The sequence below is a fragment of the Pinus tabuliformis genome, chromosome 4_1, assembly GCF_031772625.1.
Source record: "Pinus tabuliformis cultivar Carrire ecotype Pingquan chromosome 4_1, CPIR1, whole genome shotgun sequence".
NCBI lineage: Eukaryota > Viridiplantae > Streptophyta > Pinopsida > Pinales > Pinaceae > Pinus > Pinus tabuliformis.
Genome location: NC_142303.1, coordinates 330,439,052 through 330,453,849, shown reverse-complemented (window position 1 = coordinate 330,453,849; position 14,798 = coordinate 330,439,052). Strand labels below are relative to the sequence as shown.

The 14,798-nt window shown below is 40.0% G+C and overlaps 1 protein-coding gene across 2 annotated transcripts in view; it reads left to right on the top strand.

Annotated features, from left to right (window-relative positions):
• Positions 1-14,798, top strand: part of MHX (magnesium/proton exchanger) — a 375,411-nt gene that overhangs the window by 80,270 nt on the left and 280,343 nt on the right. Inside the window, exon 3 of one of the 2 annotated variants that reach the window (XM_089419722.1) lies at positions 812-898. The exons of the other annotated variant lie outside the window; for it this stretch is intronic. Coding sequence (XP_089275848.1) covers positions 812-898 — 87 coding nt within the window. The remainder of the gene's footprint in view (positions 1-811; positions 899-14,798) is intronic. 2 annotated transcript variants of the gene reach the window in all.

Genomic DNA, 14,798 nt, shown 5'->3' with positions numbered 1-14,798 from the left:
CACCGTGTCCAAAGTATGATACGTGTTGATTTTTTTATAAACAAAATCTGATTTTATTTTATTTGAATATCTTAATTTGAAATAAAGTTTATTTATTTATTTTAATGATTTAATTTTAATTTATTTAATTTATAATTTAATTAATTTTATTTAATTTCATAATTTTAATTTACTGTAAGTGGGTCATTAAAAGCGGTCAAAGGATGAAAGAAACAAGGAGACGTCAATAGATCAGAAGCCTCCTTATTTGCTGCAACAAGCTCCATCTTATTATGAGGAGGCCATTTGTTCCATTGAAAAGTGGTTAATTGAAGGTGACCCAGATAAAATTGAAAACGATAAAGATCATATGCAAAATGAAGAAAGACATGTCATGCATATCTTACTTACTTCATCTGAGAGTTTTGAAGCAGAATGTTCCACAAAGAAAAAATGCAAGAGAAAGAGAATGAAAAAGCGATTTGATGCATCAGATGGTCATAAGCAGCTTGATTTTCGGATAGAAAAAAGCCCTACCTTATGCAGAATTGGACATGGCACATCCGAGAAACAACCGATAGATTTGCCTAAAAGCAAGCAAATGCTCAGTATGCACTATATTGAATGCATCTAATGCCATGGGGCATCTTTTTATTGTATTTCTAAACTTATGCCCTTGTTATTTCAGTGTTTCATTTTGTAGTTAGATTTGGTTTTTCATGTTGTTAGACTAGTTAATAAATGAAGAGCTTATATCTTTCTTGTCCTTAACGTTATATGAGGATTTTGGATGGACGCAACTTATATTATGTTGTGTGTTGCGTGGATGCAGATTCTGGACTCTCACATTCCTCCAGTGCAGCAACGTGTCCCAAAGTAGAGCCAGATGTTGACCACTACGTTTCAACAACCCATAGCGGTACACCCCCTTTTTTCGCAAAAGGGATAGCGCTTGATTAACGTGTCTGTGCTGTTCGACTATCATCATCAGCTTGATCATGTTATATTGTAAACCCTTTTTGTATGTGTAAATTGTAAATAATCTCAGCAAATCCGTGTTGTGTATGTAATTGCCTAGGTAAACCTAATTTTTTGATAACGATCTACATTCCTGAATGTTTTTTGTCTCACCGATCCATGATCGACAGAGTTTTCCTTCAGCCTTACCCCAAAGCGGGAATGGATTTTGTCATTAGAATGTTAGGGGAGTCCTAGTGTGCTAGATCGAGTCTGTGTAAAAGTGATTTGGGAATAATCCTAACTATTTGGTTAGATTATTTTATTACAACTTGCTTGATCTGCTAGATTATGTTTGTGTCGCAGCACTGGGTAGTCTATGAGGGTCTATATCAAATGGGTTTTCCCCCTCGAGATGTAAAAATGTGAAAATCATGATGTAAATTGTCTTGAGGGTTAGAAAAATAATTTATCCTCCCATAAGTCCTAGGTCCTAGGTAATTTTAAATTTTCCAAAGGCTAAATTCGAGGGTCCTTTAAAAAATTAAATTTTAAAAGGTCCAGGGACTAAGGTTAATTGATTATTTTGCTAAAAGTTTATGCCTTTGGTCCCTCGGGTTAAGTCAAAGTCAAAATTTTGAGGAAATTAATTCAAAAATTTAATTTTTGAATTAATTAAAATGCATTTAATTGATAATGTCGAAATTTCCTCAATATTTAAAATTTCGACGGATGATATTAAAATAAGTTTTGATCTTCATCAATGGTCGAGATCGCTTTGACAAAGATCACTTGAACTAGCCGTTGGAAGATTTACCTTTAAATAGAAGGTCAATTGTCGGTTGAGATCATTCGATCTTTGAGTCGCATGCTAAGTGAAAGCTCTCTTGTAAATTTTTTTTTTGAGCAATAAAGAAAGACTTTGAGGTTAATCTCTGTTGGTGTTACTCTTTGTGGGAATGCTGTAAGATGTTTTATTTTCATGCATAGATTTCCTTTTTAGCCATTGATGATAGTTCTTTTTTAAAGAGTGGTTTAAGCACAGGTATCTTGCTTGATCACTGGGGTTTGAATGGTAGTTTAAATTCTGAATTATAATGGCAGGTATCTCCATTAAATTTGAATTTTATTGTCGTTTTCTCTCTCTACCTTAACAGTTGAATTGAGCTGTGCAGGGAATCCTTGATTTTGAGATCATCGGGCGTTCGGTGAAGTTTTCAGTCGGACCAGCCAACGCTCGATTTGAATTTTCTGAAGAGCCCAACTTGATTGAATCTCGGGCTTATCATTAGAAATTTCATTGTTGATGCATGAAGGGTTTTCTCTGAAGCACCTCATTTTAAATCATAAATTTAAAAAAAAAGTGTGGCATAATGATAAATCTGGCTACTTAGAGCCTTCAGCTTGTAATTACTGTAATTATTTAGCTAGGGTTTTTGAAGTTTTTTTTTTTAATTTCATCATTGTATATATTGTTTCTGTGTGTTTTGTTTTTGTCATTGCAGGTTGCAGATCTGAAGGTGAAGTTCAATCTTGAAGCCAGATCTAGGCCCTAGAGGGTAAGATCTGGCCTCAGAACCAGTTTTTGCAGGTGTACGGTTTTGTTGTCCAAGGGTTTGAATTTTTTTTTTTTTCTTTGTTTTTTAAATCTGGAAATTTTCTTTTATATAAGGGTTTAATTGATAAATCTGAAGCAGAACACAACATTTTAGATCTGGGAATTTCTGAGTTTTGTTGGGCACTGTTTCTTTCTCTGTCTGCTGCCTGGGATCTTCATTTTTGTTTGGGCAATTTATTTGAAACCCTCGCGGCTCTCAAACACTGTGCCCAATCCATTTTTTCAATCATTGGCCGATGCAACAAACCTTCTACGGTTCCTTTCTCTCCTATCCGCTATCCATTTTCTTCTCTCACTTGTGTTTCTTTTGCCATACCCTCACGTCTTCCCTATCACGCAAATCCTCTCCCTCACGCACCTCCAATGCTGCCATAACCAGCATGCTGCCATCCCTCCATTTCCACGCATTCCTGTCCTCGCATTTTCCATCCTTCCACGCCTCATAGCTCCATCGTTGACTTACGTATCTCTTTCCTTGTCTCACATAGCTCACTCAACTCTTTCCGTTGTCCTTTACTGCTGTCTACAACCTCTAAACAGATTGCATGCTCCAGCACCTTCGAGCCAGTGTTTCCCCATTGCTACTGTAAGCCTCACGCTCCTCTTACGCTGCCCGTCGTTTCTCCGTAACCCCTCATCGCAGCTCCAACCTGCAGCAAACCCTCGGAGCACCTATCTTGTTGTCGACCTGCAGCTCTTCGCGTGATCTCCGTAGCGTGGTCAACCTGCAAGGAAAATCGATTTTTGCTGCACGCTGTTGCTCCTTGCTGCCGCTGTCCAACCTGCACATACGCACAAACAGTAAAACATTTTGATTCTTATTTATGTATGCGGGTTAGTTTAGGTTTTTTTGGTAGGTTTAGTTCAGCGTATACGATTTTCCTTTATTCATTTGTGCTATTATGATTTGATTTTTGTAGGGTTTTAGTTAGTTTGATTTTGTATATATTCGCGTGTATTGTCATGAGGTTAGGATTGATGTTTATTATATTTTAATTTGTTTAAGTTTCATTTAATTTAAGTTCTATTTTGATTTTTTTGTTTTGATTAAGTTTTGATTTCAATATTTAAAAAAACAAAAATTGATTTCTTTTCAGTTTATTTGATCATCATTTCATTTAATTTATAGGGAGGTTAGCTTATGTCATTTAATAAAAAATCTAAAAATTAAATTTCTAAAATTAAAAAATTTTATATATAAAATTTCAAAAGTCCAAAAACATTTAAAGTTTTGAGCGAATTGGATATGTTTGGTCATTTTTAAAATTGAAAATTTTTTGTTGATCATTTCCTGCTTTTAGTCTTGCATAGCGTATTGAAGAATTCACCTAAGGAATTGTTAAATTTGAAATTCAATTTGGTGTCTTTTTGGAGTTTAGGAAAGATTTAACAACAAATTTTTATGGTGTTTGTCATTTTACTATAGTTAAATGTGCTCAAATTTTTATATCTAGTGATTAACTATTTGAAGGTGGTGAAATTTTTTTGGATTTGGTTCTTTAAGCATACATCTTTTAGTTTTGGGATCTGAACTAGTTAGCATTTAAATTTTGTGGTTATTTAAAACATTTGCATCTCTTGAAATTTAATTGTCGTGCTTCTATAGAAAATCTTTCGCTATTGCTTGAATTATATAATGCTCGTTACACATCAGATATTTTGCAAATTTTCCAAGCAATCATTATTTATTTCATAAGCAGCAACAACTAATTGATTACCTTGGATCATTGACTCCATAAGGCACTGGTTGTAATCATTTACAATTTAATCAAATTCTAAGTTTCGCTACGCCTTAATCAAGTATTCGATTATTTCGCTATGTCTCCCTAACCCGTTGATTCATAGCTGGTTCTCTTTTATCCCATAGGGTCTACCCCCCTTAGCCTACTATAGGGAGACGACTTAAATGGAGAGATCGGGGATCAGGGTGACAACCCCCGGTCTGTGGGTTGTTGTGGTGCCTAGACTCTCTGTGCGACAACAGGAGGGTTGAGGGAGAAAGGATAGGCTTATGAACAAGTTTCTCAATCCCTATAATCCTTGGGAAACTTGGATTCCCAAATGGTCTTGGACAAAGAGTCTTTATTGAGAAGACCACACGGGGCCAAGTTGACCCAACCTAGGTTCGAGGACGGAATGTAGCAACCAATGATGTTCCTATCCTGGACAAGGTGAGGGGAAAGGACCAAACAAGAATATTTACTTCAAAAGGTTGAATTGATCCTATTGAGGTCTAGCCTTGGGGATGCCTAGGCAAAATTCGATCTTAGAGCTAGGGCTTGGGATTCCCAGAGATTCCACCGTTGGAATTGCCTCAAATTTGGAGCAGAGGGAGGGGACCCACCAGCGTAGTAGCCTATACGAGATCAAAGTTTTTCCTTGGGTCAATTCCCGGGAAATTGATGCCCTAGGTGACCTAATGGGGCTAGACTTTGGGAAAAGGGGGAAAATGGTAAAAAGAGGGTTAAAATGATCACCCCTTTTAGGGACCAGTGCCTAGTTCACTTGGGGATATGGAGTCAAGGATAATGATGAGTAAGAACTTGGTTTCTTGATCAAGGGGGCCCGGAAAGTCATCTTCGTCCAATGTTGAGAGAAATAAAAGAAAAACGACCTTTAATCATTTATACTTCAATGCAAAAGATGCAAGCTTCTCGAGAAAATAAATCTCTAGGACATTTCATTCTTATAGCATTGACCCATACATTAAATTAGCTAAAACATGCTCAATTCCACATTTCAATAATGCAACAACTAGCCCTAATTTTAACAGTATGTAGCAACAAGAATAATAACATTAAAATTTACTTACAACGTTATAGAGTATATCCAATCAGCATTTCATTTGCTCAATAAAGCTCCGAGACAAGAGAAATAGCCCAAATCCATACATCAAAATTCATCCATCTCCAAAAATATTCACAAAGGAAAAAGGTGTGAAATTCTCTATGATTAGAGAGATCCCAAATCAAGTGATGATACAAATGAATGCATCTAGCATCAATATATAGCCTCCTAAGGAGTTCGAATTAGCCTATGGGCCTACATTAGTCTCTAATGATAAAATAATGTGCAAATAAAACCGCTATTGGTGACAAGCCCACCAAACTAGCTCATAAGTGTAAAAGCAAGCCTTACAAGGGGCCAAATAATGATAGGTGCATGTCGTAGGGCCCTCTAAAGGCTCAATAATATCCTAAAGTGCCATATTGAGGAATAAATTCCTCTGAATATGATGGACAAGGGGGTGGCCCCTTGTTCTCCAAGTAGTAGAGATGTGGTGCTAACATTGGGCATGATGGCACATAGATGACCCCATGGGTCTCCATATGAATCAGAGATCCTCTGCAAGGGTCCAAGTGGTGGAATGAATGCTACCATGACATCGTACAAGTCCTGGGACACCTGTCAAAAGTGTGGGACTCCTGTGGGGCATGCTGGGCATAATGTACCAAGCATATCATTATCATCTCAAAAGCGGATTGCTACTAATCTCTGAGCATCCATGAAGATTCGTTGAGTGCTGTTTGCTGTTGTGGAGGCCCATGGCTCTCTATGCACACCCTACATGTGCCATTGTAGACCACTGGGGGTTAGGATCCCATATAGGGAAACCAAACCCAAATGGAAACCTCTTGTAATCTTGCATAAGATCCAGTGCGTCCCCTAGGCTTCTAGTACAACCAGTCATTAAAATAATCAGGTAAAAAGCTTACAAATCATGGATAACAACGTGGTCACTTCATAATGGCATGCCTTCTGTAGTGGGCTTTGGCATGTGCTAGTGTTTTCAAGCTCCAAAGGGGGTTAGCCATGTAACTTATTAGGTGGTTTCAACCCTTAAAGGGGATAGTTTGTCCAAGGTACATCCCTCTAATGGGGGTGGCAAGTGACAAATAAGTGGAATGGAATAGGGAACGAGAGGAGCAATCCTGGGCCACAAAGTGGGGCATAAGGGTAGCTACATAAGGGGAAGCCCACTTGGGTATGTAATGTATAGGTGAGAGCAATCATGGTACATGAGGAGCTCTGACCTTGATTTTTCCACCCTTCTTCATATACTTTTTACCTTTTATGAATTTTCTTTAATTAATTTCTTGGGGCTCAAAGGACAAGAACATGATGTGTAAGATATAGTAGTGATTACCCCCTTTTAGATAGGTCGGTTCATTGCCCCCCAGGGGTTGGGACAATCATGGGTTTTTAAATGGTAAAGGAGGCTCATCTAGGGCCCTATGGAACTCGGGTGATGGCCAATGATTGGGGTAGAGCTCTTGTAATGGCTTTTTCCGACATGCTAATTATTTTTGTCCCGACCATCGTTTGCATTTTGTGGTACAATATCCTATTAAATGTGGCCATTTATGCTTTTCACCTTTTCTTTTAATTGCTTCAACCTCTTGGTTATCATTCTAGGCCTAACCCAAGGTGGGGGCAAGGGGATAGGGAGGCTAGCCCTATGTGGACGTAGAATGGGAATGTGGACCAAATTGGGAGAAAAGATGAAAGGGGGTATAGTGGGGTGGAAAGGGAGTAATATGTGCAGATAAAGGAGCAGGACCATGCACCCAAAGTTGGGGTTTCCCAAGTAGTACCACCCTAGAAAAGAATGGCCAATAAAGGAGATCCCACAGGACTAAGATCCAAGGGTAATAACCAAAATAGATCAAGGGGACAAGAGCACAAACTAAGCCCATTCTTTCCGCCAAATCCCCCCCATCAATCCATACCTAGAAGTATCCATGATAAGTAAATCCAATACTCAATTTCCAAATGACAAGACATACCTTTAGATTCGGGAGGCCCACCTTCAAACATATGATCAATATAGGTGGGTGAGGGACCACATGGCTAGCTCAGGTGGCATAGAAATGGCACAGCGAGCTAGTAGGAGGCATCAAGGGGCTACTGGTTGAGGCTCATCATGTAGAAAAATTTCTTCTAGGGATATCACCCACAAAGTGGTGGGTAACATCTGACTCCAACTGAGACGTGATCTCTCGAAAAAGTCGATGAGGCTCCTCGAATGGGAGGTCACGAAAACTCCAACAATCTCTTGGTCATCGTAGACCTGTTATTTGCACATGCCAAAGATCAAGGTCACGGGGCAACATGTTTTTCACGGTGTCTGATGATCACCCATGCTTAATGTTAACCCATAAACCAATATGCATTTTTTTTGTTTTTTCTATAAATTTAATTTTTTAAGTTTTTTACTTTTTTATATGCAATCTAATCTATCATGAGAAATGACATATGCAATTAGTTCTAATGCAAAAATCGTCATGCAATGCATCCTACACTAGCATGCACATAGTAATGTTAATACTAAATGTAATCATAAAGCCAGTGCAACCAACATATCATCACATCAATATACATATGCTTGCTAGTATAATTACTCATGTAGCAACCCTCAAATCGAATGTGGAGATAGTCACATGGCGGATGAGGCGGGAAAATATGATCTCAATTCGAGGTAGAGGGAGGGCGTCAGAGAAAGAAAACTGGTCATTCTAGAGGTCCAAGGCTCCCCTTCTAGGTACAAAATGGAGGAATGAATGATTACACTTGAGAACTCCTCATCATAATCAATGCTTGTAATATCATGCTTTAAGGATGTCACATGGTTGTGATGAGAGGGGAACGAAGGGTGAGAGAGAAGGAATGCAACAAACAGGTCTCTCAATGTGATGGTCATAGCGGGGAGGGGAGGTCGCGGAGTGATCATAATCCTGAGGATGGGTCAAAGGGGATAAGGTATATTCAATGAAGGGTTCCTTCTTGACACCATATTCAGAAAAGGGAAAAGGGGCATGGTCACTCGAGGTGATACCAAAAGGGATGAGGGACTTACTTGAGGAAGACTCAAGGTGATGAACAAGAGGGGGAGGCAAAGGGGAGGGCGAAGTGTCATATTTGATGGGATTTCCTTCTCCACAATTTAGAGGCCCAAGTGATTTGAATACATAGCCATGAGGTGGGTAGGTGGGAGCCTCATTGCTTTATTTATTATATGCATCAATGCTTGGGCTTTCATTAAAAGGAGAGTCAATCACTTCCATCAAAGATTGTCCTTCTTTATGCAAGAGAAAATAATAATTCTCCTTCCCAAGGGTATCAATGGGTATGTCATCATAAATAGCGCCTGAGGGGAAGGGAAGACCAATCTCATCCTCATCCTCCTTGTGGGTGTCATAAATGGGAGTACAATCAAATTGAGGACCAATAATTTCCCATTTCACCTTGTCAATGTGGAAATAATCTTCAATGTCATTTTTCAAGGGGCTAATGTGATCATCTCTCTCAAGGTTCTCAAAAGAGGATTCACTGGGAGTAATATCCTTGAGAAAGGTAAGGTTGGTCTCGGTTTCACTTTCATAAATTCATCCTTCCCAACCTAAGTTACCCGGATTCGGATACGGATCCGCCAGTTTTTAAAAAAACCAGAATCTGGAAACGACAAGTACACGCAAATATAAAATATTTTAAAATTTAAATTTATATAAATATAAAAATAAAAACTAAATTTATATAAATATAAAATAAAAACATGTGCTAATTTTTTAATATATAATTTTTGCATCAAATAAATAATTATTATATAAATAATTTCAGATTTAATATATCATTTATAGATATTAATTAAATTTATATAAAAATGAAAACCATATGTGAGTTTTTAAATATATAACTTCAATATAATACTTTAAAATAACTATTAATTTTATTATCTTACGATTAATGTATCATTTATAAATATTTAAACATTAATTATTAGTTATAATATTTATATTAAACAAATTATTCCAGAAAACTTACTTTTTAAACTTGAAAAGAAACTTTAAAATTGATTAAAATAAAAAGTTACTTTTTAAAATTTAAAATATCTAAATAAAAAGTTACTTTTTAAAGTTTAAAATATCCAAATAAAATGGGTAGATTATAATGTTCAAGTCACTGCATTAAGGTTTATAATTTAAAGCTTATAATATGGTCGTAAAGATAATAAATTACGGCAGCCAACTCCCCAGATTAGTTACTTTTTAAACTTTAAAATATCCAAATATAAATGGGTGGATTATAATGTTCACGCCACTGCATTAAAGTTTATAATTTAAAGCTTATAATATGGTCATAAAAATAATATACGGCGGCCAACTCCCTAGATTATTTTGGTAGACGTTGATTCATTAATTCATTGACGCTGATTCATTATATCCCCGGACGCTGATTCATTATATTCCCGGACGCTGATTTATTATTTTAGCAGACGCTGATTCGTTCATTGACTAGCGAATGGACCGTTGGATTTCCAGTTTTGGAATTTTGCGCTGGCATTTACCAAATATTTGTGCATTGACGTTGACGGTTTTTGACCCTCAGAAAGAAGCTGGGCGGATCTCTGCGGATCCGGATCCGAATCCGTCTCCGATCCGGGGATCCGTGGATCCAGCCATTAGACCTGACGGATTCGGTAACATAGTTCCCAACACGTGCCCTTAAATTCATCCTGCCCGTCTTACAGTCCCAACAATGACTCATCTTCCTGCTCATCACTGAGGTCCTTGAGGTCATCTTCATCTTGGTTGGTTGACAAGCGGGACCTCTCTTCTTCTATCTTCTCTTGAAGAACAATGGCTAAGGTATTTGTTACATGATTCTGGTAGTATGCTTCTAGGAGGAGAACATTAGTAGGGTCATTTTTATATTCACATTTCATCTTATGAAGCTTCACTTCTTCTTCATATAAGCAAGAGAAAACTTCATTAGAATTATATTCCCTTACTACCTCCCTGCATGACCTGCTATATTCATCCATTCTTTCTTGTGTGATTTGGAGGCTTTCAGGATCCAACTCTTCGTCATCTTTAGAGGAGATGTCTTTCACTTCATTGTTATTCACACCCAATTCCATAATTGGGATTTGCTCATCATCCTCATCTTCTTGGTCATCCAAATCTTCATCTAGTAATGAGCCATATTTCTCCTTGATCTTGTGAGACAAGGAATTAAATGCACCAGTATAATAGGCAAGCTCCAAGAAGAGATAATCTGTGGGCCCTTCTTCATACTCCTTCCTTATGTTGTCGAGGTTTGACTTGCTCTTGTCATAAAAAATGAGTATGAAGTCATTGTTCTTGTCTATCAGATGGTCATAAAGCTCAGACCATGAATTGAATCTTTCCCTGCATCTCGCACTGCTGCAAACCTCTCTGTGCCATCCTATGCTGTTGCAACGTCCGTCGTGCCTTTCTTACTGCTGCAGCATGCTAGTTCTGCGCTGCTCGGGACTATTGCCTGTAGCACTATCTGCCGCTTCATCCGCATCCGTTTCTACCGACATCCGCTAGTCCTGCTACTCTCTCTTCGGGGCTTCCGTAGCAAGGTATAATCCAAGAGGTTGGGTACCTCAAGGATCCTGCATCTCATTGCCTGTAGTCCTCCCGACTACAACTCGATGTCTCCCCACCTCTTCTCTATAGGTACATGAGCACTCATGGTACAATCGTCATCTTCCTCTACCTCCTTTTACGCCTTCACTGGCGTTGCATTAGAGTCAGACGACTCTCCCTTGTTCTTCTTCCTCGGACACTGGTTCGCATAATGACCCACTTCCCCACAGTTGAAGCATTTGACCTTGGAGAGGTCCTTTTTCTTCCTCTTCTCCTGCTTTCCCGTAGATGCCAGAGCTGCATCCTGTTCCTCTTCCTTCTTGATCTAGGCCCCTTTGTTGCTACTTCCCATCTTGCTCAACTGTCGGATCTCTTCTTGATGAAGAGCCGCCCACAATTCTTCCCAATTTGGAAGATCTGCCCTACCCAGAATGCTCTGGACAAATGTCTCCCACTCCTCGGAGATTGCGTTCAGAGCGGTCCTCACCAACATCTCCTCATCTGGTGTGGCCCCTATGGAAGTCAGTTGGTGCTGGATCTCCTTTAACCGACCGAGGAAGTAATCTATCTGTTCTCCCTTCTGCATCTGGTATGACTGCAACTGATTCTCAGGTAACATCTTCCTCTGCATGAAAGTATGCTGGTACAATTTCTTCATGGCGTCTCACATTTCCTTTGCCTTCTCCTCGACAATATGTTGAACCACATGATCCTTGATCCCATCAAGGATGATGCATTTCGCCTTGGCCATTGCCTCCTTGTACGTTTCATTATCAGTCGGGTCAACTGGGATCGCCACTGTTCTCAAGGCAAAGGCCTTAATGCGATGTCTATCTAGAATGGACAGGATCCTGGCCTTCCAAACCACAAAGTTGGACGCCCTGTCCAGCCTGTCCTGATCCCTTAGCCCATTCATGGCCATCTCTCTTTGCTCTTCTTGTCGACTCCTCTAAGTCTCTCTACTTCCCTCTGGAAGTTCTCTCTTCGACTCCTGCTGAGTCCCTCTACTTCCCGCCTGGAAGTTCTCTGCTAGACTACCTCTGAATCTCGATTTCCCTTTTGGAAATCTAGATGCCAACCGTCGAGTCGCCCCTCTCGGAGCTCCTATCCACCTACAATACTGTTCCAGATTCCTTGGCTAGAAATCCGCCTCGGTAACGATCCCCTCTACCTTGGTTTTGCGTTGTTAGGTACTGTTCTACCCATAGTACCCCACCAGCTTCACTCCCGCAAACTGGCCACAACTTTCTATGCCCTAGCAACTGAAGGACTGAGCCTCTAGGCTCTACGCAATCCAGACATTGGCAAAATGCTCCCTTAGCTAATTGCGTCAACCGTCCTGGTCTCTGCTTGAGCCTCTTTCTGCCCTCCTTAGCCTTTGCACTAGCCTCTCTTTGCCTGGATTGATGATGCAGTCCCTCTGCGTCAACCCTTCTTCAGTCGCTTTCTGCAAGGAATAAGTTCTATCACTTGGGACAACTGTTTCTGCTGCAAATGCTCTGCTTTAGCTCTCCTGTGATCTGCAACCATGCTATGATACCATGTTGAAATTTCTAAGTCTATCCGTTAGAAATTTTATCTGTATTCTTCTGGTTTATTTCTTCTACTTGTTAATTTCAGACTAGTTATTTAAAACATATAAATAACGAAATAAACACAATATAGTCTCAACCATTTACAGATCAACAACTAAAAGAAAACAAACACACGAGTGACACCGTTATTTTGGACAACTCGTCCCCTAAAAAACCCAATGCGGGAAAACTGGTGCAGCAATTCTGAGGGTATATTATTATGTTGTATATCCTTGAGTACAACTGGATGCCAAGCTGGCTCACCCGACAGAGAAAAATAATCGGCAGTAATACCTTTCTATTCAGAAGCAAGTATTCAGAAAACCTGCCCCAGGAAACCCTCTATAGCCTCAGAACCCTCTGTGTCAGCCCTCTGAGGCACTGCGTAGCCTCTGGGACCCTCTGCGTCACTCCTGCTGCCCTCTGCGTGGATGACACAGGCCCTCTGGCCTCTGCGCTGTCTCTGCTGGGCTCTGTGTGGCCTGCTCTGGCTTTTGTGTCTGCCTCTCTGCCTCTGCGCTGGTCTCTCGGCACTATCTCTGCCTCTCTGTCCAGTACTCACTGCCCCTTGCTGCTGATCACTGATTCGACTTTACTTAGCAAACCCTGCTCTAGTAAATCAAACCCTGCTCTAGTAAATCAAATGACTGATCACTCTGGTGTATCTTCCAATTGACCCTCAAGCCTCTTCTTATACTTTTCCTGTTGGTCCTTTAACGACTGAGATTAAATCTCTAATCAACGGCTAAGATTAGATTTGGCTTGATCCATGACTTTTGGAATCTTCTAACCCAGTTTTATATTAATACCCATTAATATTTTATTTTTCGTAAGTTTAGACTTAGGAACTCCGTTAAAAATATTAATTATTTTAATATCTCCTAAACTGGTTAGAATCTGCCCAAACCATTTCTGGGTCTTGGAGATCTCATGTGCTTTAGCCTCTCCACCAATTTTCATAGCTAGAGCACATCCGATGCTACCCCAAATCAACAACCATGTACCTTATTAGGTGGTTTCAGCCCTTTAAGAGGATAATATGTCCAAGGTACATTCCTCTAATGGGGGTGGCAAGTGACAAATAAGTGGAATGGAATGGGGAATGAGAGGAGCAATCCTGGGCCACATAGTGGGGCATAGGGGTAGCTAGATAAGGGGAAGCCCACTTGGGTATGTAATGTATAGGAGGGAAAAATCGTGGTACATGAGGTGCCTCGACCTTGATTTTTCCACCCTTCTTCATATACCTTTTGCCTTTTATGAATTTTCATTAATTAACTGCTCGGGGCTCAAAGGACAATAACATGATGTGTAATATATAACAGTGATTACCCGCTTTTAGGTAGGATGGTTCATTGCCGTCCAGGGGTTGGGACAATCATGGGTTACTGAATGGTAAAGGAGGCTCATCTAGGGCCTATGGAACCAAGGTGATGGCCAATAATTTGGGTAGAGTTACTGTAATGGATTTTTTCCCACGTGCTAATTATTTTTGTCCCGACCATCTTTTGCATTTTGTGGTACAATATCCTATTAAATGTGGCCATTTATGCTTTTCACTTTTTCTTTTAATTGCTTCAACCTTCGGGACATCATTCTAGGCCTGACCCAAGGTGGGGGAAAGGGGATAGGGAGGCTAGCCCTATGTGGATGTAGAATGGGAATGTAGACCCAAGTGGGAGAAAAGATGAATGGGGTTATAATGAGGAGGAAAGGGAGTAATATGTGCGGATAAAGGAGCGGGACCACACACCCAAAGTCGGGGTTTCCCATGTAGTCCCACCATAGAACCAAATGGTCAATAAAGGAGATCCCACGGGACTGAGATCCAAGGGTAACAACCAAAATAAATCAAGGGGACATAAGCACAAACTAAGCCCACTCTTTCCGCCAAATTCCTCCCATCAATCCATGCCCATAAGTATCCATGATAAGTGAACCCCATACTCAATTACCAAATGACAAGACATACCTTTAGATTCGGGAGGTCCACCTTCAAACATACGATCAATACAGGTGGGTGAGGGACCACATAGCTGGCTTTGGTGGTAGAGAAATGGTACAATGAGCTAGTAGGAGGCATCAAGGGGCTGCTGGCTCTCGACTGAGGCTCATCATAGAGAAAAATTTCTCCTGGGGATATCACCCACAAAGTGGTGGGTAAGACAACCCTCCTTCAACATTAAACCCTAGCTGCTAGCCCTTAGAGGGCTTGCTCTCTTGAACGTCATGCCTTCTTGGCCTTTACTCACCTCGTTTTCCTCTTCCTGGTCC